The sequence below is a fragment of the Lygodium microphyllum genome, chromosome 2, assembly GCF_053477565.2.
Source record: "Lygodium microphyllum isolate KBCC chromosome 2, Lygodium_microphyllum_v1.1.10, whole genome shotgun sequence".
In the NCBI taxonomy this organism is placed as follows: domain Eukaryota; kingdom Viridiplantae; phylum Streptophyta; class Polypodiopsida; order Schizaeales; family Lygodiaceae; genus Lygodium; species Lygodium microphyllum.
Window position 1 is genome coordinate 105,067,294 of NC_141136.1, and position 25,356 is coordinate 105,092,649.

Consider the following 25,356-nt stretch of genomic DNA (forward strand, 5'->3'; position numbering starts at 1 on the left):
TGTGTCAGAGTGGAGGAGGAGCATACACTTGGGAAGAGGGGACATGTAAATGAGGAATTCGTGTTTTTTTTCCTACCAGGAGGGGCATCTTCTTCCCCCTAATTGGTTAGATATATGTGAGGGGTGATGGCGAGAAGTACTCCTCTCCCAATTGGGGGGCCAGGGGATTCACACACAGGGCCTCCTTCCATGAAAAGTTTTTCTCATCTCAAACTTATTGAGGGGAACCGTTACAAAGCATATAATTCTCTTCTTACTAATCACTTCCTCTTTTGGGTAATCTTGCCATATTTCTAAGCATTCATAGGGCATAAAATACTAACTTGCTGATTCAGAACCACTCCATGAGATAGCATTACAGCTTGTCTGCTTATACTTACCAAGCAGCATTGGAAGATCTATCATATTCATCTCAAACTTCATCCCTGATTTTATAGGGCCCTCTATCAACTAGGCAACATGTGCACTCAATTACATATTTGATCAATAATTAGTCCTCACAACGCTATCCGTTGTAGGGAATTCTTGCAAATTTAACAATGATACACAATACGAACTGCATGTTTAAGAGCTCATCCTTGATAATTTTGGACCCTGGACTCTCAGTTTCCAACTGTTCCAACAACTTCCCCTTCACAAGCTTTTATAAGTGCCTTTAATGTATGGACATCTACTTCCTAAAGCCATCTGCCTGTGTTGCCCTTTCGAGGGAGGGATTCCAGTTGCTCAGCTTTTGGCTGTCTCAGCCTAATGTCCTTGTCATGCACCTTGGGATGCCTTGTCACTAAGGATTTCTTGCATCATTGGCCTTCACTGCAATTGTCTTCTCAGTTCTCGCTTGATCTCTCGCTATATTTTTTAAGGAGTTATGACATTTTATCAGCCAACTTTGGAGCTGACAGACTACACAGTTGCTTGTCGGACTAAGCATAATCAGCCATCTGAACTCATCACACCAGCCTAGGCTTCCATTTGTGCTTCCTTGGTGACAATCCCGTGTCTTCTTCACTAAATAAGAACTTAAAGAGGGCTTTTCCCACCACTTCCAACACTAAATTCCTCGCATACAGGTCTTCCTTCACTTATCCACTTACATAGGAAGAAAATCTGGATGGACTAACTTCATGCATTGGATGAAGTGATCTGCCTGGGCATCAAAAACAACACAACACACACACACACACACACAGAGATTCGCTCAAGGCAAAATATCAGACCGCTTTGCAAGCAGCAGTTTGTTTTCAGGCGATATAGAAGATGGAACGTAGTTAACCAGCTTTGCATCCAAACCATGTTCTCTTAACCAATAGGACCTGCCAACATCCAGCAAATGCTTGCATTTCAATCCCAGTGCTACACGATCTGCAGTCTGTATAATACAATTCTTAAGAACATCCAGTCCCTTGCATTCTTTGTTGGTCACAAAGCCCCTGAAAACATCCACATTCAAGTAATATATATCAGATCTTCAAACCCTTGCAGTAGTAGAAAATATGGTATCAAAAATGCCTAAGATGAGGGCTCACTCAGGCTTTCTGGAAAGAGATTGATCGGTATGGTTCAATGCACTAAATTCTGAGCTTAACAAATCATTAGAATAATTCAAACTATGCTCCTTGTTGCCAGACAACGCCCAGCCCGTCAACCAGGTAAGAATATTGAAGTCTTCTTTTGAGAATCCCATACTGATGATAAACTTTTTATCTGCAAGAATTTTTATGCTAGAGCTTAGGTTCATAAACAAGCACAACGCAACTTAATGACTACTAATCTGATTCCTTTATTTGGACTGTTAAACTTTGTTGTGAATCAATATTTCAGTACTGTAATGTTACAAAGCTCTTTCCACTTTGGATGTGTAAACAAGAATATCCAATTAATTCTGTCGTCATTTCCCCCACCTACATAGTCATTTTTTAAACTTTTGATTTCGCAATAACATGTTAAAAGTTTCTGTGCAGGTACAAATCAATCCGCCAGCAGCTGGTACCAGTATATACATATGAATCTTCAGCATCTGCTCATCTATAAGTTGAGAGCAGTTGGCATTTGAAATCATGTCTCACACCATTTACACATTTACCACATTCACAGAATCCATATATATATATATATAACTGGAAGTCTGAACCAAGAGACAAACTGGCCTCGAAGGCCTGCACCAACACCAGACTAGTCACAACCGCCTATGTAAGACTAATGTATCTATATCCACCTTTCAAACCACGTCACTAGAGACTTGGGGTACCACTTGGGTTGACTTATTCCACATTGTGCAATGTCGCACTGGTCAAGGTCATTGTCAATCATGTGTCGCTATCACCAGGCATGTTCCTTGCCACCACCTTGTCACATATCCAGTAACCAAAACCTGAGAATGTCAAAAAGATGGATAGTTTCAGGTTTCCCTCTTCTCACCTGCAACTAAACTCTGTGAACTTTTCTTCGGCTTCCTCTTCTTCTGCTTAACAGCAGAGACTTTCAGTAAGACCTCATCCTGAATACAGCTCAACAAGTGGGATATTTCATGAAGTGCATTGTATCAGAGCTTCATCTAACCTACAGAGATTACATACAAGCTAGTTTCAATGGCCAGTATATGAATCAGGTTATCTTGGTGCAAGTGATGCCATAGAATACACGCTTTGTCCCCACAATAGAGTTCATCTCTTTCTGCCTTGCATGGGGGTCACCCTAAAGCCCCCTCTGACTGTACTTCCACATTTTGGGCTTTTTCAATGAATAATTCTATACATAAGTAACTAATTTATGCAAAAGAGTCTTTACTATGAACCATATCGGATGTGCCAAAACAGTGCCCCCCCTCCCTCAACACCAAACAAAACAAAAAAAAGGATGTTAAACAATCAAAGTAACTAGGGTGAAACTGCACACTGTATTCTCCACTCTTCCTAGAGGTGGTTTTCTTCACAAGCTTCACAGCACATGAGTTGCTACATTGTACAAATGCAAGACATTCCTCATTATGTTTACACTCGTTAAGTAATCCCTTGAAATAGCTCAAGAGGTCATAATGAAACACTTGAAGCTCAGGAGTTCCTTATTATGTCTACATTGCCCAAACAGTACCTACATATAGCTTGTGATCTCAACATTATCGTAATTCTGGAAGCTAGGGAAGGGTGAGGTACTCAGCAGGCACAATTGGATTATCTTATGGACCTCCTTGTTGAGCTAAAAAATGCCTTACACCTTGATTAGCTCTTTATTACATCCCCACAACATGCTTATTACCAGAAGTTTCATTACATGATCACTTTCTAGAGAGTGTTTGTGTCCCACATGCCAAACCCTAATTTTGGAGGATCCACTCATCTATGAATAGATGTGCTGCCCACCACTCAGCCCAATCCTGTTGCAGATTTCTCCAGCAGCTGAGACCATCATCCATTGCTGTCTACACCCCTACATTGGTAGATACCTTAGTTCGTGGTACAGGCCAGATCTCCATCCCCTCCTGGTAATCAGTCCACACAGACTGACAACTGTGTTTGCTGCAGGCACCTTCTCTACGGCCTGTCTATGCGTCCAGCCTGCAGCCGCCAGCCCTAGAGGCTGCGATTATTGCTATTTGGATCTGGCAGATTGCTAATGTCATCATTTGAGCAGTTGCCAGCCCCGGTTTAGGCAGCAAGCAGCTGTGTTGCAATTACAGCAGCCACCATGGTATAGAGAATAATGACAAAAGAAAAGTGGAAGAAGACATGCCATGACTCAGTAGATAAAGAGTGATGATGATATAGATTACAAATCCATCAATGATGGTAGCAAGGGTAGAATGATAGAGCTAATCATGGTCAACCACCTAGGAACTGCTCATAGATGCAAGCATAGGATTCGAACCTGCAATATTGCCGTTATGAGCCTTTAATAGAGGTAGGTAGTGGCACTGGGCTACTTAATGCAAGTTAGGCAGGTACTGTGGGCTTCAGAGCTGGTGTAAAAGGATTCGAACCTTTGCTGCTGTTGAGCATGCTTGGCTTCATAGCTGACTATCGTACTCGTGTCAACAGAGCTAACGTCATAGCAAAAGTGCACTCATGAACTTGATCTTGTTTCGCCGCAACATCAACTTTATCTTCCATCTACTGGCCACTCTTCTTCGGCTTGCCACTCACATGTTCGGCCTGATCCAAACACTCCAGATCTAAGTTTGCTGCTGCCGTACACATTCAGAGGCTGTCTACTATGTTTCGGGATCGATACGGAGTACGACACTCTCCCAAGGCTCATACCCTTTGCCTCTTCCCTTCCGAGACACAAGTCCAAGGTTAAGTATTCACCTTGCATAGTATGTTTGCTGCATTGAGCATTGTATTTATTCATTCATCTTTAGTGTTCATTGTCTCTATGTTTGCTACATTGAGCATTGTATTTATTTATTCATCTTTAGTGTTCATTGTCTCTAAGTTACCCTAACCCTACTAAGTTCTTTTATCATTCTGTTCTTTGTCCTACAATTGTGTTTGTATTTGATACAGAGTACGACACTCTCCCAAGGCTCATACCCTTTGCCTCTTCCCTTCCGAGACACAAGTCCAAGGTTAAGTATTCACCTTGCATAGTATGTTTGCTGCATTGAGCATTGTATTTATTCATTCATCTTTAGTGTTCATTGTCTCTATGTTTGCTACATTGAGCATTGTATTTATTTATTCATCTTTAGTGTTCCTTGTCTCTAAGTTACCCTAACCCTACTAAGTTTTTTTATCATTCTGTTCTTTGTCCTACAATTGTGTTTGTATTTGATGTTCGGGTATTTCTTTAGATGGTACCACACCTAGCTACTCTCTGAAGAAACATAGCCCCTTGATCAAAAAGCTCAACATAAAAAATAGAAACTATCAAAGGGAAGATGAGTTCGAACACTACTACACCGCTTCGGTCTCCAAAACATACTATGACAAGAACCAAGGTAGAGTGGGCTTCATAGTTTTTTCAAGGAGGTTCCAACATTGGTGGAGAGACATCTAACTACCATGGTGTCTATGGACAATATGAGACCTCATAGGCCGAGCACAATTTGATTCTCATGCATAAAGCCCAACAACAACTAGAAGGTAACATCATTTATTCACCTTTAGAATCTATACATAGGTCTACCGATTTTGCACCAACAGCGGAACCTCCATATGTCACTACCTATCCCCCTCCTCATCATGCCATCAATCCATCTGCCTCAGACAAGCATGCATTTACGGATGAGACTTGTTTTAATCGGTCCAACTTTACCACTTGGTCTAATTCGATGTGGCCTCTCTTCAATGCACAAGGCTTGTGGAAACTTGTTCAAGGGCAAGAATCTCAACCTCACCCCCGATGGTTCTAAAACAAGATAGTTTGTTCTTGGAAGAACAAAAATATGATAGCTATAGTCAAAGTTGTCAGGTACGAAAGGTACATCACGGTATGGTACGATAAAATACGGTACTAAATGGTACCTTATGATTTTATAAGCTATGGTACGATATTAGTATGAAAAAAAATTAAGATGATTTTTTAAATAACAAAAACCATAAATCATTAAATAATAGATCATAGAATACATATTCAAAGTGAAAATAGCCATTTCATTACAGAATAAGATGAATACATGAGAGTGACCATCGCAATCACATGGGCTGCGCAAAACATGCGATACAACTACAGTCTAGTATATCTAATACAAAAAAGAGAGAGACCTATGAATCTATGACGAGACATCACTATCATCATCATCATCATTATCATCAAAACCATCTGAGTGGTCATCAAGAGAGTTTGAAAATGACTCCTCGGTATCTGATGATGAGACACACTCATACTCATCCTCACTAATGAAGTTACCATCATCATCAAATGATGGCTCCCTAAATGGTGGTTGTGTAGGCAAGGGGAGGATATCATCATGAGGCACAGTATGTGAGCTACTAGAGCCCCGCCTTACATATGTCTGCAAGCCACTCAAACCACCCCTCCTCGATGATAGAGGGCGTCGAATGACCATGCCCCTGCTACCACCTACTCGAACTCCTCGCCCACGAGCATGACTGCGAGTGTCACAAGTATCTACTGCTATAAGTTCTCTATAGAGCTCTACAAAAATCATCTCCTCCTTGTCCACCTCTTAATGTATACTCAGAAGAGTATCGCTCGTCAACTTGAATGTATCAACATTCACCTCCACAATGCAGCGATGCATGTAAGATTTTAAATGCCTAAGTCTAAATTATAAAGTATAAACTTCAAAGTTCAAACTTTAAACAACAAATGTTAAATTTAATGGTTAAGTGTTTAAACTTCACCTGCTTCGGACTACCCATGCTCATCATAGCCCTCATCATGCGTAAGTTAGACTAGCCACTCTAGCTGTCATGTGCTAAGCCGATTGCAAATCTTTGTGTGAATGAGAGAATAGGCACTCTAATTTCTCTCACATGCACCCAGAGAGCAATCTTGGGCAAGGACCCTCATGGCTAAGGGCTAAAGGATCTCCAATGCATATCCAAAGTTTTGCTATCAACATAAAGGCTTCACAAGTGATTCTCTCCTCCAACAAGTGGGAGAAGCAAAAGCCACATGCCCTCTCTGATCTGCATAGCATCCTAGCTTCTCCAACACTGCATTGTGATCATCCAGAGGGACTACACGAGTCAAATAAGCAAGCTCGTCTGAACGGAACTCTCTATCATCCATGACCGCCGGTGACTTGTAGGCCGAATGTACTAATGCGGCAAAACCATGGATGGGCTTATGCATCCATGCCCATCCCCTCTCTGCTATCTCTAAAACATGTGCACGCTATGTCTCTGTGATCACTATACAAGCATGTGCCTCCACCAATGCCGCTCTAAAGAAGTAAACAAGAGGCCCATGATGAACCCCTCACAATCGCTCATACATAACACCTTATAAAAGGAAGTCATGATAATGACAATGGCAAGGACTTTTCACCAAAATTGCTCATTACAACACAAGCATTGCATGGCTTTGGCCTCCTCTATCTTATGCTCATCCCACTCATTCCATAGAGTAGACACCATTGTCTGGCGCAAGGCCAAACCACATCTCATAAAGCCGCTCCAACAATAACCACATGTAAGCAAAGCGAGTTGAAGAAGGCTTCTTCAACTCCAGTGTGCTGTGCTCACGATACATCACAAGCACCTTTACCTTTACTGTGAAGAAGGTGAGAATTGATGTGGCTTTGTGGACCACCCTCTTTACCTATTTGAGCTTCCAAATGTCCTTCATGAACAAGTCCAAACAATGGCTTGCACATGGAGTCCACACAATCATGGGAAACTCAGCCTCAAGCAAACAACCCATGTGTCGATGATATGAGGAGACACAATTTACAAATTACAAGTATATTAACAATACTTCGATGTTAGAGAGAGAAAGAGAGAGTTGAGTCTTTCAAGTTTAAGTTTCAACTTTCAAGATTCAAGAATAAAGAGAGATGGGGATTGGGGGCCTTGGAGCCTTGGGGCCCGGGGAGAAAGAGAGAATCGAGATAGATATTTGAGAGAAATTAGAATAGAGAGATAGATAGTTATGCATAAATAAATTAGCATATGAAAGAAAGTAAAACAAATTTATAAGGCAACGTATACCTCAATGATAGCTTGTCGAATGTGGCGTTAGATGAATGCGCCCGTCATCTTCCTCTCCCTCTTGCCAGTATCTATGGCCTGCAAAAAGTAATTGCCGAGCGGACATGACACGAGTATGTTGATGATGCCCCGTTTCTTATGATCATTCCATCTATTGGTGAGAATGGAGCAACCATATTTTATCCATGCGGCCCAAATAGGATCAAGGGCACTATCAATCCTCTCCTCTTCATCAATCTTTTTCGTCCTCATGTCGTTGTATGTGACACCGGTCCTTCACATGGACCCACATTAGCAATGGCTTTTCCCTTCTTCTTCCATTACTCTTGCTTTAGGGCATTGAATACAAGATTGCGCTCAATCACCATGCGTGCAATTTCAATGTCCGCGTGTCGTTGCCTTTTCTTTAAGAAAGGCAACCGATCTATGCAAATGATCAGGAGCTTGAGAGAGAGGATTGTCTCTCCGGCACTGCATGAGCGTTTACTCTGTCTTTTACCGGAGCCAAATGCAGATGTGAAGCCCCCACCACCAATGGTAGAGGCCTCTCCTGTATCAGCTGAAGAGGCACCCACATTCAATGCTTCCTCGCTAGTAGGCATAGGAGTTGGTGCCGATAAGCCACTTCCTCCTCCTCTTGTGGATCCCCCTCTCATCTTGGCGAGAATCTCCTCCACGATGTTTTGAGGGATCTCCTTGCATGGAGCAACTTGCCCCCCTATCTTAGAAAGATGTTGGAGAAGCCGAGTTGCACCACTTGTATAGCACTTCCCACTATACTTGCATGTCCAATGGTGGGAGTTGGACTTCTTTATGTCCCTTTCCATATGGATCGTGTGCAAATTGAAGGCCTTGTGCTTCTCATGAGTCATGGTGCCGATGATGAATAAAGAGGACTGAGAGAGAGAGAGAGAGCGAGAGAGAGAGAGAGAGAGAGAGAGAGAGAGAGAGAGAGAGAGAGAGAGAGTGTGTGTGTGTGTGTGTGAGATGCTTGAGTCTCGACTCTTGAAAGTTGAAAGGGAGGGAGACTCAAGAGGACCGAGGATCGGGATAAAGTTGAAAGAGCAAGAGTGAGAGAGAGGGGATGGGAGATGAGAATGACAAATCACAAGTCCATTCAAGATTCAAGAGAGAAAGATGAGAATGGTAAATGCTTGTGCTGAATTGGTGTGGAAGCATGGAGGAGAGGAGCACCTTTTGTAGATGAGAGAAGAGTCAAAGTTCAAACAGTCAAAGAGGGGTCAACGGTCAAACAGGGCTGCCAGCTGGATGGAATCCAAAGAGGGCTGTGGGGAGGGGGTTGCATAGCTTGAAAAGGGGGTGGGATGAGGTATCCAAGGCTCCCTAGCCCCCCCCAAAAAAAGTGCCACGCAGGCAGGCGAAACGCGCGAGTGTAAAGGCAGGGCCGCACGCGGAATGCGAGACGCACAGGCAAGGTGGCTAGAAAGGGCCCAAAATAACGTACAAATTCGTACAAATACGTATGGTATGGTACCGTACCGTACGTTGTATGGAGAAAACTATGGCTATAGTTAAGTTGATGTAGGGTTTTATCCCTAAATTTCACTCTTAACTTGAACACTTGAACCTTGCATCTAAGTGTTGAGCACATCTAGTCAACCATTGTTGTCTCGCAATCATACCTGCCATATCAATCTTGACCATAAGCTACAAGAGTTCAAAAGCACTAAGAGGGATGATTTAACTGTCAAGTTGGCTGAGTATCAGCAATTGCTCCCTGATTTCGCCACCATTAGCTTACCCAAGTCAGCCAATGATCAAGTCACTTTGTTCGTGAATAAATTGCCACAAAGATATTTCAATTTTATCTAGCAAGTCATCTCACAACCCTAGTTACGCTCAGCTGTTCAATCAACTTCATAAGAAACCCCAATATTCTTAGGGGGATTTAACTTCCTAGAAAGTGAACCAATGTGGTGGAAAAAACAACACCCAAACTTTCTCTTGGTATTTACAAGATTTATATTACCTTTTGCTTCAAAGACATTGGTATTATACTTTGTATTATTGTCCATATCATCATGATGATTATGATTGTAAAATGCACTTAGAGAAGTGAGCAATCCCCTTGCAAAAACACTATCCAAGTGGTGCCATTGCATAGCATTTCGCTTGAGTATAACATGTTGCATTACCCCATGCATTGGAATCCTATTCTTGTTAATATGCATCTTTCCATATTTATCCCTTTCCAATCAAAGAGTTGTCGACATTGGATCCACCGTATTCGCAATAACTCACATGGCAATCTCTATGGCAACATTCCTATTATTCTCCCCAAGGTCACAAATACTTAATAAGATCAAAACAATCACCTGAAAGAGAGAAAGAAAGAAAGAAAGAAAGATATATTAACGTCTACATAAGGCCAATGTGGCCTATGAGACAAAATCCAGAGTACATCCATGTCTAATGTCATCTCATCAGTAAGGTAAAGATAACATTACAAATAAGTGGGTGGCCTATGAAACAATATTGAGAATAACTATACGATGGGACTATACTTGGGTTGAACCATGTGTAGTGTTGTTCCATCGATAGAAAAGAAAAGGAAAGGAAAGGAGCACCAAATCTGATAGCCAAATCTGATAGAACCATATACAAAAGTGTGGTGGAGACTATGGGCTGTAGTTGATCTCAAGATCTGCACATGATCTCAGCTATGATGCGGTCCCTAGCTGCTTCACTAATATGTCTGGTGGTGAGTCTTTGGTGTCTCGTGATAATGGCTCTGATCCGACTGTGGTGTGGTCTCCTCGGACGTGGTCCTGGTAGACAAGGTCACCGTGCTCGACCAAGGGAAATGGCTCTATCCAATGTGACTCCACAGCGTGGCTTGTAAGGCTGGCGAGGTGGCTCTGTCTCTGCTAGGCTGGCAATGTCAGTAGGGTTGGCTCTGTAGAAAAAGTCTATCATTGCTCTCTATGTGTGTTCCTCTGGATGAGCTGGCCTCCTATCTCACAGTAGTGCAGTTCGGCAACTCTCGAGCTCCAGGAGGAAAAGACCTAGGCATCTCTGATTCTCGTACTCCATGCCACGACAAAGGGGTTCAAATCCCTCACGGAAGAGGCAGTGGTACCATCCTCCTATGTCCTAGTATACTTTGCATCTGCATATGTAGTGCTCCTCCATCTCACACTCTCGACCACAAAGCTGGCAAGTCCTATCCTCTGCTAGGGTATTTGTCCATCTATCTGTCTCCATATGAAGCCTATGTGAGGAGGTGCGAATCTGTCCAATGGCAACCTGTACGCTATGGGAGAGATGGGTGTCAATATATGCTGGCCAAATAGTGAAACCATCATCAGAGAGACACAAGAAATGACTCATGTAGAACTCCATCCTCGATCCTAGAAAGAGTGGTGGATGGATCCATGTCCTTGCTGTCTCAATCCTCAAGATATCAGCTCTAATCACCTGGTTCAGCTTTGATCGATTGAGAGAAAGTGTAGGGCAGTCAAGGCTATAATCCAAAGGTGGAAGATGGTCAATATCCAAACCATGTAGGCTCATCCAAATAGTCATCTGTGAAAACCAACAGTTCTTCTCGCCTCCTGCTGCTACTTGTCTAGATGAGGTTAGTGCCAATCTAGAGTATCTATGGCATGGAAGTTCCCATAGTTTGTGCCAAAAGGTCACTGCCCTGAAGAGTGCCTCTGTAACTATAGGTATTGCCCCTAGCTCTGCTCTGACAATGGGATGTGGGGTGGAGGGCTTACTTCTAATCATGCGTGCTATCATCATGATCAATGGCCTTTCCATGCTATCCCAACCATCATAATAATCCCTCTCTACTCCAATTTGATCAATGAGTGGGCTAAGATACCTGTGGTACAAGCTGCAACCCCATACCTCTGCTCCATATAGTAATATAGGTGTGACTAGGGTGTCAAACAACCAAAGTTTGGTGTAGGGCTCCTGGAACTGTATGTGAGCACATTGACTCTCGAGTGCCCCTAGTGCTGCGTATCCATGTGCTAGACGTGCCTCTAATGCCCCTCCCAACGAAAAACGTAGGCCAGAGAAGGTGACTCCCAAATAGACATTCCCTCACATGCTCCAAAGGTAGGCCAGAGAAGGTTCAGCTTTGATCGATTGAGAGAAAGTGTAGGGCAGTCAAGGCTATAATCCAAAGGTGGAAGATGGTCAATATCCAAACCATGTAGGCTCATCCAAATAGTCATCTGTGAAAACCAACAGTTCTTCTCGCCTCCTGCTGCTAGTTGTCTAGATTAGGTTAGTGCCAATCTAGAGTATCTATGGCATGGAAGTTCCCATAGTTTGTGCCAAAAGGTCACTGCCCTGAAGAGTGCCTCTGTAACTATAGGTATTGCCCCTAGCTCTGCTCTGACAATGGGATGTGGGGTGGAGGGCTTACTTCTAATCATGCGTGCTATCATCATGATCAATGGCCTTTCCATGCTATCCCAACCATCATAATAATCCCTCTCTACTCCAATTTGATCAATGAGTGGGCTAAGATACCTGTGGTACAAGCTGCAACCCCATACCTCTGCTCCATATAGTAATATAGGTGTGACTAGGGTGTCAAACAACCAAAGTTTGGTGTAGGGCTCCTGGAACTGTATGTGAGCACATTGACTCTCGAGTGCCCCTAGTGCTGTGTATCCATGTGCTAGACGTGCCTCTAATGCCCCTCCCAACGAAAAACGTAGGCCAGAGAAGGTGACGGCCCTGGTTGACCGCCTGCCAGTAGAAAACTCCCCATGAGATACATCCAAGGCTAGGTGCTATATGGCAAAGGATGCGGCATGCTCCTCTCCACACAACCTGTGCCGCCTCACACGACCAAAGGCAATGCTTTGGGGTTTCCAGAGGCTATTATGTGCAGCGCATACAACCTCCCTCCTGCATCTGGGCAAGCCAGCTTCCCACTGCCAAGCCTCCATGTGCCACCAGCCATAAAAAGTATGATACCCTCTTGGGCCTCCAACTATCCCATAGGTTGTGCCAGAAGGTCCATCAAAAAGGCTCCGTGATGGTGTGCTCCGCCCAGTGCCTGCTACATGACGGTGCCCACTCCATCTCCTCCTACATCAGTACGTGTCTGCCAATCCTGGCGGTGTACTGCAGGAACCTCGGTGGCTTCTTGGCGACCGCAATGGCCGGCCATAGCCACCCTCCTGGATCCCACTCTAGCTCATCAAGTGGCCTGCCCTTCCAAATCCAGAGGCGCCACTCCCTGAGTTCCTACCAAAAGACAAAATGGTCCAGCCGCCATGTCTTCCTCTAAAGACCAATCACCCGGATCCGCTTCCATGAAAGGACAGCTATCCCCTCATCTTGCTGCCCTCTATCAAGAGACAGACGCCCCCCCTCCTGTATGGTGAAGAAAGTCCCAGGTAGAGCACCACCCACTCTACGTGCCACATATAAGGGGATGCCTGCTAGTGAAAACCTAGCGGCCCATACCTCTCCGAGCTCTATCGGCTCTCATATCAGGGGAGCAAGTCATTCTTGAGGTACTGCTGCGTGTATCTCCCTTCTCCTCAATTCCACTCCTCTCCGGCATCCTGATACTCACTGCAACACCTCCTCATCCACCATCCTGTACACCTCCCGCCATGTCCTGATGGTACGAGCCGAGCTAGTCTCCCAACCAGCCCATTGGATATGGGGGTGCTCACCAATCTGTGCCCCTTCCCGATCTCTGACCTGGGGGTTCCAAATCACCAATTGATGGTCTATCTCCTCCTGGCAACCTGGGGGGTTCTGGATTAGGGCCTTGCGGAGGCCTTGTCACACGCGGAGCAAGCTGCATAGGAAAGGCGATCTGGGGGGGGTGATCTGGGCTGATGTGAAGATCCATCTCAGGGACGGCCTCCACTCACCGCCAAGCCTCTGTCTACAATCCTCAAAACCCTCTTGTAGTAGGACCTTCCAAGTTTGCCCTCCTGGTGTGAGGCCGCGAACAACTAGCTTGCCCAAGAGGGCCATATTCTGATACTTTGGGTCTATGATCCCCAATTTGACCGATGCCGTATGATGGTCACCCACACCATCTTGGCCTTGGATCCCTAGAGCTGTCTAACCCGGACCAAAGAAAATTCCACACTAGGCGGCGAAGCTGCACTACGTAGGATGAGGAGAAGCATCAACACAAGGCGATGTACCAAGCCATTGTTAGGAGGACCTGGTTAACCACCAAGGCTCGGCCGGCTAGTGAGAGGCGAGCCGTGCTCCAGTAGGTCAGCTTCCTCCGAATAGAGTCGAGAATTGGAAGAAACTGCTGGGCGGGAGTGATGTGGAGTCTCACCTGCAACCCTAGGTACCGGACAGTCTGTCCTCTGCTCACCTATCTAAATCCCACGTGGACGCCCCACTCCGTGCTAGAGTCCAGGTCTGTGAGAAAACCAACTGACTTTCGCCAGTTGATTTTTGCTCCTGCTGCAAAACAGAACACCTCAAGAGCCACCTCACTCTCTCCAGCATCACCTCATTGTCCTCTATGTAGAGTGTTGTATCATCTGCATACTCTGAGTCTAACAACTCAGTCTCCTCTCTCACTAGAAGTCGGAGGCCACATAGTCTGCTCACACGTGACCTAAGGAAACGGGAGATCGCCTTTGCAAAGAGTAGGAACAGGTACGGGGCCAAGGGGCAGCCCTGTCGAACCAATCTCTCCAACCGAATCTCCTCCCCACGCCTACCACCTATGAGAACCCTACCGGTGGCCGATCTGTAAAGTGCGGAGACCCCGCGAATCCAAGCCTGGGGAAACCCAACCTCACCATGGTGTCCTCTAGAAAATCTCAGTCCACCCTATCATAATCTTTCTCCAAATCTAAGAGTAGTATGGCCAATCTCTGCCCACTGTGCTAAGCCCACTTTGTTGCCTCAAAGAAGGTGAATACATTGTCCAGGATGCTCCTATCCTGGACAAAGCCTTTCTGAGTGTCATGGATGATGTCTGGAAGCACGAGGCGTAGTCACCTACCAATCATCTTTGCCAATGCCTTATAGGCCACTGATAATAAGGTGATCGGTCTCCACTGGGAAAGCTCCAACCAGTCTCCCTCTTTGGGGAGAAGACTGATAAGGCCTGCCACAAGATTCCCTGGCATTTGTCCTGAATTGAAGCACGAGGCGTAGTCGCCTACCAATCATCTTTGCCAATGCCTTATAGGCCACTGACAATAAGGTGATCGGTCTCCACTGGGAAAGCTCCAACCAGTCTCCCCCTTTGGGAAGAAGACTAATGAGGCCTGCCGCAAGATTCCCTGGCATCTGTCCTGAATTGAAGATCTCCTAGAAAGCCATCAGTAGGGGGTCCTTCACCACTTTCCCAATAGATAGTAAAGAAGGCCTTGGAAAGGCTATCCTCTCTTGAGCATTTCTGCCCGTCCTGTGTATGGAAAGCCTCCTCTAGTTCCTTCTCTGTGAAGGGGGCTAGGAGGGAGCGTCCCATCTCCTCTGTGATGAGGGACGGGATATGATCCCAGACCTGTTGTCTACAACATTGTCCTTTAGTTGAGGCTGTCTCCTGCTGGAAGAGGCACTTGTAGTAGTCGATGGCAATCTCCATCACCTCGTCCAGGCTAGAACGAGTCCTCCCATACTGATCTCGAAGGCTGTGTATCTGCTCTCTTGCGATGTGAGACTGGTACACCTAGAAGAACTCCCTGCACATCGTGTCCCCCTTCCGCACCCAGAAGACTGCTAAGTTGCCGAAAGAGAACTCCAAGCGCATGTCCTCAAGGCCAGCAATGGCTGCTCGCGCTCGCACCTCCTATGCATGGAGGTTGGGATCCCTTGGTGCCTCCTGTAATAGTCTCTGCGTGGCTGCAAGATCCCGCCAGAGTGCTCTCTTCTCCTCCCAGCTTTGCTACTTGGCCTGTATGGGTGCCTCTTCGCAGATTCTACTCGACTCAGCTAGGACCTCTGCAACCTCCTTTGCAATCCGGTCCCTCCTGTCCCAATCTCTGGTCCAAATCTGCTCTATCTGTCTCGTCACCTCCTCCCTCCTATAGATCGAGTCATGGATCTGACAGGATTGTGTGTCTAGGGCGGATGCTAGGGGATCAAGTGTCAGGAGAACCGGGCAATGATCGGACAACGTGGTGCCAGCCAACTACTCAATCTAGCCTCCACGAGAGCCTCCCCACTCTCCCACATAAAACCAGTCAAACCGCTCCAACAAGACTCCACCTAGCCGCCTGTATCCCCAAGAGAAGTCCAATGACCTCTCCCTCCCATGGAAGGCAGGGTCTTTCCAGGCATCGCGTGCTCCTACTGCCAGCAGAAAGACCTCCCATGCCTCCTGCTCCTCCCCAACCATGCCTTCGTAGTTTCTACCTCTGCCTTGTTGGTCCTCCAAAAGCCTCCAGGTTGTTAAAGTCTCCTCCAATGATCCAGGAGTCCACCTCTGGGAATCCATCTGTGATCTCCACCCACAACCTGCTGCGTGCCCTAACCTCCGTAGGGGCATAGACATTGAGGACTCTAATGCACGAGTTCCCAATATCCAATATGATCCATAGAACCCTCCCTGCCACTATCGTCCCGTGGTCTCGCACACAGGCGGTGAGACTCGAGCCAATAGAGGTGCATATGCCTCCGCTCCTACCGTGGGCACCTATGGCATGCTCCCAGTAGGTGTGCAAGCTGCTCGAAAGTACCTTCCCTACCCGCTAGGCCTGGGTGGGGGTAAGCTTGTGCTCCTGTAGCAATAAGATGCCAATCCGTCCGGCAAGGGCAGGCTGCAGCTCCTACTGAACAATCAACTTCCTAGAACCACGTGCCCCACTATAGTGGAGACTATTCACATTCCAAGATGCAAGGTGTAGGCTCATGGGGAAACCTGTGACTGACCAAATACGCATCTGTTCGGTGGAGGCTGCTAATGAGAAGAAGAAACTATGAGGCATGCAAGTAGCCTTTGCCGCCGATCTGGATGGTGAGCTCCAGTCCCCCACGATGGCCCTCGGCTGGACCATAGGGGTGATAGATGCTCCAGGTGGTACTATCAATGTATCTATCAGCCATGCTGAGATTCGTGACTCTGTACGCTGGTAGAATTGGGCCGCCTGTGCCAGGGGCCACTCGATCATATCCCTCAGAGCTCTCCACTGTGAAGGGGCTCGAAAGATGATAGTCAAGTGTGGGACCTCGGCACCAGCCCACCAGTTAATGTCTATCATGCAGCCAGGCCACTGCTGTGCAAACAGTGCCATTCCTTCTTCTCCCATCCACTGGGACTCCCCTGAGTGAGAGGACTGAATAAAAAAGGCCTAGTTTGGTCCATCTAGTGGTACTAGTAGATGGACCTTGCCCCTCCTTGACGTACGAACCACAAAGATCCCCACCTCTAGCGCTAGTGGAAACTCTTTGCGCTCCGCAACTCTCATGTAGGTGTTAGCAAATTAGTCAGCTCAAGTGTGAGTCTGTGCTTCAAAGGCTACAGCATTTTATGTAGTATTTATTTAGCATTTTCTAGTGCCCTCTTTAGGGCTAGGGAGCATTTAATGTTGGCCGACTGCATTTATTGCTCCCCCCATTTTATACCTCTATATTGTAGGGGCTCCTCCTCCTCTTCTGTACTTCAGTCATCATTTGTGGATTCTTCTGAGGAGAGAAGAGCCAGTGCCAGGGTGCCCACACAACCAATGACTCACTGTTGTATGTTGTTGTCTTGTGTTCGATATGGATTCCGTTTCCCGGGCATACATCTGAGTTCTCATCTATATTTGTGTTTATTCTTTCTCTCGTCTTGTGTTTCAACAGTTTATTTCAGCATGTTGTTTATGCTTCCATTGCTGCACCACTTCTAACATGGTATCAGTTTTCAGGATTTGTGTTTCTGTTGTGTTTTATTGCTGATTTCATTGTTTCCCTCTTGTTGATCAGGCAGCTGCTGCTCCAATCAGGCAACTAGTTTTGCCTGCGTTTTTTGCTGACGTCAGCATCTGTACAGCCTGCGCATCCATTTCAACCTGCATTTTGGTGTTTCTGCACGTCCTCCTGGTTGGGCGCTTATATCATCAGGCCGTTTTTGCTGTTTTTGCCAGTTTTTGACTGATTTTTTTACTTTGTGCAGCAGACTTTTGCTTATTTTGATCAGCTTTTGGGTTATACTACATGTGAACTCTTGGTTTTTGCAATCTGCGCTCGTGGTTTGGCTGTGTTCCCTCTCCCAATCCTTTCTTTTCTCTACTTCTTTTCTACATCCTCTCAAGATGGCTCCTCCATGCACATCCACTAATGACAAGGCCTTCAACGTCTTCATCTTTGAACCCCTCTAAAGCTGCAAGAGCCTCACCTGAACCTCCATAATGTGATGGAAGCCTCCCTTGTAGTCGCAAAGTAGCCTCATGCTCAAGTAGCATGGAGGACATGTGAAGAAAACTGACAAGAGTCGTAGATGTTTGTGCCCGTAAAGCATTCGCCACGACATCAAACTCCCAAGGAAGCTTGTAGAGTATCGTACCAACAAGATGTGCCTTTGATAGGGCAGACTGCATAGCGCGAAGCTGGTCCTGGAGTTGGGTAACACGAAGTAGGAAGGATTGAATCGTAACTTCGGATTCAAACTTTAGTTGCTTAAGCTGGCCATAGAGAGTAACGGCCCTCATGGTGGAAGGACTACAAAGAGTTAGCGACTTCCAGGAAGAAAAAAGGAGCAGAAGACGAAGCGAGATGCGGAGTCCTCCGACGAGTCATCATCTACCTCAGATTCAGATTTCGATCCTCCAGCCAAGGCGAAGTCCAAGGCACGGAAGGGATCCTCTTCTTCGGATTGTGGGAAGGGCTTAGTGGCCCCTTCCTCAGTTGCTTTCTAGTGGTGGTGATGCGGACATCCCTCACGCCTCTCCAGTGCCAAAGAGGGAGTGTGAGAGGGTGGCGAGATGAGGCAGTTGTGCCTCATCTATACGTCTATACAGATGCACAAGATCCAGAGAGGGACATCCCTGACGCACAACCGAAGTCTGGCAGGTACAAATCCTGGAGCTAGGATTGACATCCAGATTCATGATGGGCTGGTTCCTTGATAGAGAGTGGGAGGTTTTTCATCTGGAGCCTACGTGAGGGGACACTTTGACGGTTTTGGCTGAAGGCGAGGATTCCAGGGTCACATGTTCAAAGACATGTTTGGCAGATTGGTCTTGTATGTCCTGAGTGACATAGGTGACATAACATAGAGAGTTGCTATGATTCTTCTCTATTTTCAGGTAGTGCTATTATGATTGACATCGACGTCAGATACTCTCCAAGGCATCTTGGTGGTGGGCTAGCCACTCACTACTTGGATATCCATGGTTCTTCTGGTGGTTCTATGTTGTATAGTTTATGATTCCCTATCATTGTACTATTGTATTGTATCAGATCACCCCTGATCTGAGAGAGGGTGTTAGTAGATTAATCAGCTCAGGTGTGAGTCTGTGTTGCATAGGCTACAACATTTTATATAGTATTTATTTGGCATTTTCTGGTGCCCTTTTTAGGGCTAGGAAGCATTTAATGCTGGCCGACTGCATTTATTGCTTCCCCCATTTTACGCATATATATTGTAGGGGCTCCTCCTCCTCTTCTGTACTTCAGCCATCATTTATGGATTCTTCTAAGGAGAGAGAAGCCGGTGCCAAGGTGCCCACACAACCAATGACTCACTGTTGTATGTTGTTGTCTTGTGTTCGATATGGATTCTGTTTCCCGGGCATACATCTGAGTTCTCATTTGTATTTGTGTTTATTGTTTCTCTTGTCTTGTGTTTCAGCAATTTATTTCAGCATGTTGTTTATGCTTCCATTGCTACACCACTTCTAACAATAGGACCATGGGCCACTGCAAAAGAACTCCTGTGGCAACAACTATGCTTGTCTCAGGAAAGTGTGACGGGCGGATGAGCTGGTGGTTGTGTGACAGAGGGGGGATTGCTCGTGCGAAGAGGATGTAGGCGTGTGTGGCTCATCACCTCTTGTGGGAGGAGGGGAGGTGGGTCTGGGAGAGATCACCTGAACCGGGTGAGGATCAGGGGGGCGGGGGGGGGTGGGGGGGTGCTCAGAAGGGGAGGTGGTGGGGGGGAAGAGGATAGAGGGATGGTGGGATGGACGGAGGTGCATGATGGGTGTGGGGGGAGGCTAGTGGCCCTAGTAAGGGGGGCTCTAGGCCAGGGTCAGTTGGGGGGGGGGGGGGGGGGGGGGGGGGGTGTTGTTTTCATGGGATGTGGGGGCTGTGGGATCTCAGGTGAGGTAGTCTGTGGAGCGGGTGGTGGATGTTGGGGGCTGCGGTCTTGCCGGGTGGGATGAGCAGGGGGGCTGTGGAGTGCTCTGCCGAGGGGGCGTTGCTCGCCCCCTGCTCCCTACTGACGAGGCTAGGCCTGAGGGGCTGGCTACGCCCCCCCGTCGTCTCCCTCTCTGTTGTCTCTCGACTCGTGTGAAGCCATCAACATCCACCTGTAGGCCTGTCGACAAAGCCTCCTTGGCTCTGAAACACGTGCACACTACTGCCTGATTGCCCAGTCACAATGACCTGCTGCCTAAAGGAGTGCCCGCCTGCCTCAATCTCTAAGAGCTGTGGAATATTCTTGATCTCTTTCACTGCCACCCGTACCTTTGGGACTCCTGCTGCTATCATTGCATCCGCGAAAGACGCGGAAAGGACAGTGCCGAAGAGCCGATCCAAGTCTTCCAACAGCTGGCGATACTCTATCGTTAGGCTGGGAAAAAGAAGGGTGACCGGGTGCTGCAGAAACCTATTGTGGAGTGAAAATGTCTCCACAATAAAGCCACTGTACCAAGGAACCATATATATGACCCCCTTCGTGGACACATATGGTGAACTGGTAAGTAACTCGCAAGCTGCATCTGCCGAACTAAGCCGGACCATAAAGATCACTTGGCCCATTAGGACCGCCTCCATGATCTACACTATGCCAATGCGCAGCGTGGAGTGAAGCTAGCCCCGAAGCTGAGCCTTGGCTGGGAAATGTCCTACTACCTGACCATAAATCGTTGTTTCTTTTAGCTCCAGCTCCTTAGCTCGGACGGCTAAGAGCTGCTCCTCAGAGAGGACGACGCGCAAGGTGTTTGACTGGGGAGCACTCGCTGAGTGCGGCGGTGTTTGACTAGAGGTTCCATTGCACGTCCCTTCTAAGAGAACTACCAATCACATCGCGGTGCTACCTGAGGGGGGAAAGTTGTTGCAGATAGAGGGAACTACCAATCACATTGCGGTGCTACCTGAGGGGGGGCCGGGAGATAGGGCGGCCGAATCTGTTGGAGTGGGGGGAGAGACAGGGCCGAATCCTTTGGATCGGGACTGGGCGAGATGTTCGGGGAGACAAGGCGAAATGATGGAGCGGGACAGGGCAAAATGTCAGGGCAGAGGGAAAAGACAACGGGATAGGGCGAAAGGTCGAGGCAGAGGCGAAATGTCGGGGGGGAGAGGGCACAATTACGAACCGTCGGGGCGGGGGCACTCGGAGTGTGTGTGTGTTTGGGGGGGGGGGGGGGGGGGGGGGGGGGGGGAGGGGGGGGCGCCAAGGGGGAGCGAGTTGGCAAACCGGGCGCTGACGATGGCACAATCGAGCTGTGATGGATGCGATCAAACGGAGCAGGAGGCAGCTTGTGGCGTGACGGGTTGAGTTCTAATGTTACCTGACGTATAACTTGCTAGATAATCAGGCTTTACCTTGAGATGACTATGGATTGAGCTATGCTTTGCAATCCTTTCATGGTTCCAATTTTAGCCCTGGTTTCATGGGATGTGGGGGGAAAATGGATGTGGGGGCTATGGGATCTCAGGTGAGGTAGTCTGTGGAGCGGGTGGTGGATGTTGGGGGCTGCGGTCTTGCCGAGTGGGATGAGCAGGGGGGCTGTGGAGTGCTCTGTCGAGGGGGCGTCGCTCGCCCCCTGCTCCCTACTGACGAGGCTAGGCTGAGGGGCTGGCTACGCCTCCCCGTCGTCTCCCTCTCTGTTGTCTCTCCACTCGTGTGAAGCCATCAACATCCACCTATGGGCCTGTCGACAAAGCCTCCTTGGCTCTAAAACACGTGCACACTACTGCCTGATTGCCCAGTCACAATGACCTGCTACCTAAAGGAGTGCCCGCCTACCTCAATCTCTAAGAGCTATGGAATATTCTTGACCTCTTTCACTGCCACCCGTACCTTTGGGACTCCTGCTGCTATCATTGCATCCGCGAAAGACGCGAAAAGGACGGTGCCGAAGAGCCAATCAAAGTCTTCCAACAGCTGGCGATACTCTATCGTCAGGCTGGGAAAAAGAAGGGTGACCGGGTGCCGCAGAAACCTATTGTGGAGTGAAAATGTCTCCACAATAAAGCCACTGTACCAAGGAACCATATATATGACCCCCTTCGTGGACACGTATGGTGAACTGGTAAGTAACTCGCGAGCTGCATCTGCCGAACTAAGCCGGACCATAAAGATCACTTGGCCCATTAGGACCGCCTCCATGATCTACACTATGCCAATGCACAGCGTGGAGTGAAGCTAGCCCCAAAGCTGGGCCTTGGCTGGGAAATGTCCTACTACCTGACCATAAATCGTTGTTTCTTTTAGCTCCAGCTCCTTAGCTCGGACGGCTAAGAGCTGCTCCTCAGAGAGGACGACGCGCAAGGTGTTTGATTGGGGAGCACTCGCTGAGTGCGGCGGTGTCTGACTAGAGGTTCCATTGCACGTCCCTTCTAAGAGAACTACCAATCCCATTGCGGTGCTACCTGAGGGGGGAAAGTTGCTGCAGATAGAGGGAACTACCAATCACGTTGCGGTGCTACCTGAGGGGGGGCCGGGAGATAGGGCGGCCGAATCTGTTGGAGTGGGGGGAGAGACAGGGCCGAATCCTTTGGATTGGGACTGGGCGAGATGTCCGGGGGGACAAGGCGAAATGATGGAGCGGGACAGGGCAAAATGTCAGGGCGGAGGGAAAAGACAACGGGATAGGGCGAAAGGTCGAGGCAGAGGCGAAATGTCGGGGGGGAGAGGGCACAATCACGAACCATCGGGGCGGGGGGCACTCGGAGTGTGTGTGTGTTCGGGGGGGGGGGGAGGGCACCAAGGGGGAGTGAGTTGGCAAACCGGGCGCTGACGATGGCACAATCGAGCTGTGATGGACGCGATCAGAAGGAGCAGGAGGCAGCTTGTGACGTGACGGGTTGAGTTCTAATGTTACCTGACGTATAACTTGTTAGATAATCAGGCTTTGCCTTGAGATGACTATGGATTGAGCTATGCTTTGCAATCCTTTCATGGTTCCAATTTTAGCCCTGAGAAAGAGGGTGTCGAGCTAAAAAATGCATTATAGTTTAATTAGCTCTTTATTATATCCCCAAATCACATTTACTACCAAAACTTTAAATCGTCGCTTTACTAGAGAATATATATGTCCCACATGCCAAACCCTGACTTAGGAGGATCCACTCATCTATAAATAGACACGCTGCCCACCACTCAATCCATCTTGTTTTGTAGATTTCTCCATCAATTGATGCCATCATCCACCATAGCAGCTAAGAAACGCGTTTCTTTGAATTTGAAACTTACAAAACGTTTCTTAAAGTACGAAACGTTTCTAAAAAACGTGGGCGTTTTTCTTTCTTTCTTTTTGGGTGAGTTGGAACCTAAAACATGGTTTTTTTGACAAAAAGTATTGGACATAAACATGATGATGGCGATCTGTAATGACTCGCGAGGGCTCAAGATTTTGGATGAGAGACTAATTTTTTTGTGATTTTGTTTAGTTATTGGACTTTGTCAATCTAGTATCTTTCTTATCTTAAGCGTTGAATATTATGCGACTTTAGTCTCATTTATGAGTTATTTATGATATATTACGATTCATTCTTGATTTTGACATTTTGTTAGTTTGTTTTGAAATGAGAATCATGATGTTGCGACTTGACTCAATCCATAATGTAGATAGACTATTTACATGTTAATTTCAATTTTCTTTGTATAATATGTATAAATCATAATGTTTGAGTTCTAAACCATAGTATAGCTTGTCCAATGACTTACTTTGATATAAGTGACAAGTTAATAATGGATCATGGATATGTAACATATAGTGTGTTGTTCTCAATTGACTCTATATCACTCAAGCTTAATTGGCCATTCTTTGTTTAAGAGAGAGTTCCATAGAGGTTTAAAACCTCTTTCCCTAGTAAAACTATTAAAAATCCTTGTTAAAAAAACATGCGTTTCTTATTTTACCCCCTCTTGAAAGAAACTTATGAAACACGTTTCTGATGTTTCGTTTCTAAACGTTTTGGATGTTTCTTGTTGCTATGTCATCCACTACTGTCTACACCCCTCCATTGGCAAATACCTCAATTCGTGGTGCAACCAGCTTCCATCCCCTTGGAGTGACCAATCCACTCAGCTTGATTGTTGCGTTTGTTGAGCACCTTCTCTGCACCATGTCCTTGCATCCAGCTTGTAGTCGCCAGCCCTAAAGGCTGCATCTATTGCTATAAGGACATGGCAAATTATTGACATCATCATTTGAGTAGTTGCTAGCCCTAATTTAGGCAGGAGGAGGCTACGTTTTGCAGTTACAGCAACCTTGCATCATCAGCTTCATCTTCCATCTGCTGCCCACTCTTCCTCAACCTACCAGTAATGTGTTCAGCTTGATCCAAACTCTCCACATCTGCATTTGTTGCTACCGTAGACATTTGGAGGCTATCTACAGCATTTTGGGATCCATACAGAGTACCGTATTGTTAGCCTACCACTTTTAGTATTGTCAGTCTGTCATCTCTCGCTTGTGAGCTCCTATCAAAGTCTGATGGAAACATGGGACCTCTAGCATTTTAGTGTGCATTTCTCAAGTTTCTTGAGCATTTTCTACATTTCCCAGCCTATGCCACCCAGTCGGACATTGCCCTTCTGTCTCCTTGAATGTTTCTCCCACGTCAGCCAATTTTTTTGGCATATTTATATACTGCCGACTGCATCGGCTGGCTGGCAGCTAGTCAGCCAGTTTAGCAGGTTTTCAGCTATTTAAATCAGGTCGGCCACTTTGGCATGTTTTCAGTTATTTAAAGCAAGCACTTTGGCTAGGGCAGATCATCTTTTACAGCCCACTCCTCCAACTTCGGGTATACTCCTCTGTCTTCAGTGCTACTATTGCTGCCGTCATCATTTGCAACTGGATCTGGTGCCCTCAATAACGCTTCAAGCTGTGTGCAGGGATTGACCAGTCCTTCCATTTGTATTCAGCATTTATTTCAAACAATGCAGATTTCTTTCTTCCTTCATCTTCTTGCTGTCTCCCTCTCTCTGTTTTCGTGTTCCTTCTTCCGTTGCACACTCTCACATGTTATCACCGCCTAACAAGAGATCACAGAGCTGATTTTCATCACAGAGATCACCCAAGATTGCTACATGACCACTTTCAAATCCCTGCAAACGCAGCTTTCTTGGGACCATGCAACAGCATCTGGCTGCAGGTGACACCATCTGCTGCCCAAGCCACAGCTGCCTCCTTCTGGCAACAGCATCTCACTACCAAAACACACGTTTTGCTATTTCTTGATTACCGTTTGTGACTGACGACAGTCCCTGATTGTAGGCGACTTATTCTAGGTGCAAGTGATAGCTTTTCTTGTACAAGTAGCACATCTATATCCCGACTATAGCTGACTTCCTACTATTTGATGCTGTTGACCATCAAAACCCAGGTTTTCTGGGTGTTTGCAAGATTCAAACATGTCCCATCACCAATTTTTCGGCTTT

The 25,356-nt window shown here is 46.8% G+C and overlaps 1 protein-coding gene across 4 annotated transcripts in view; it reads right to left on the minus strand.

Moving 5' to 3' along the window:
• Positions 1-462: 462 nt before the first annotated feature.
• LOC148040135 (methyltransferase) overlaps positions 463-25,356 on the minus strand; it is a 77,479-nt gene continuing 52,585 nt past the window's right edge. The window contains exons 8-9 of one of the 4 annotated variants that reach the window (XM_087696945.1): positions 1,527-1,704; positions 463-1,430 (exon numbers count right to left, since the gene is read on the minus strand). In XM_087696945.1, coding sequence (XP_087553071.1) covers positions 1,199-1,430; positions 1,527-1,704 — 410 coding nt within the window. In that variant the 3' untranslated portion in view covers positions 463-1,198. Of the gene's footprint in view, positions 1,431-1,526; positions 1,705-25,356 lie in introns of those variants that run through there. The other 3 variants (XM_087696954.1, XM_087696962.1, XM_087696972.1) reach the window with 3 other exon arrangements.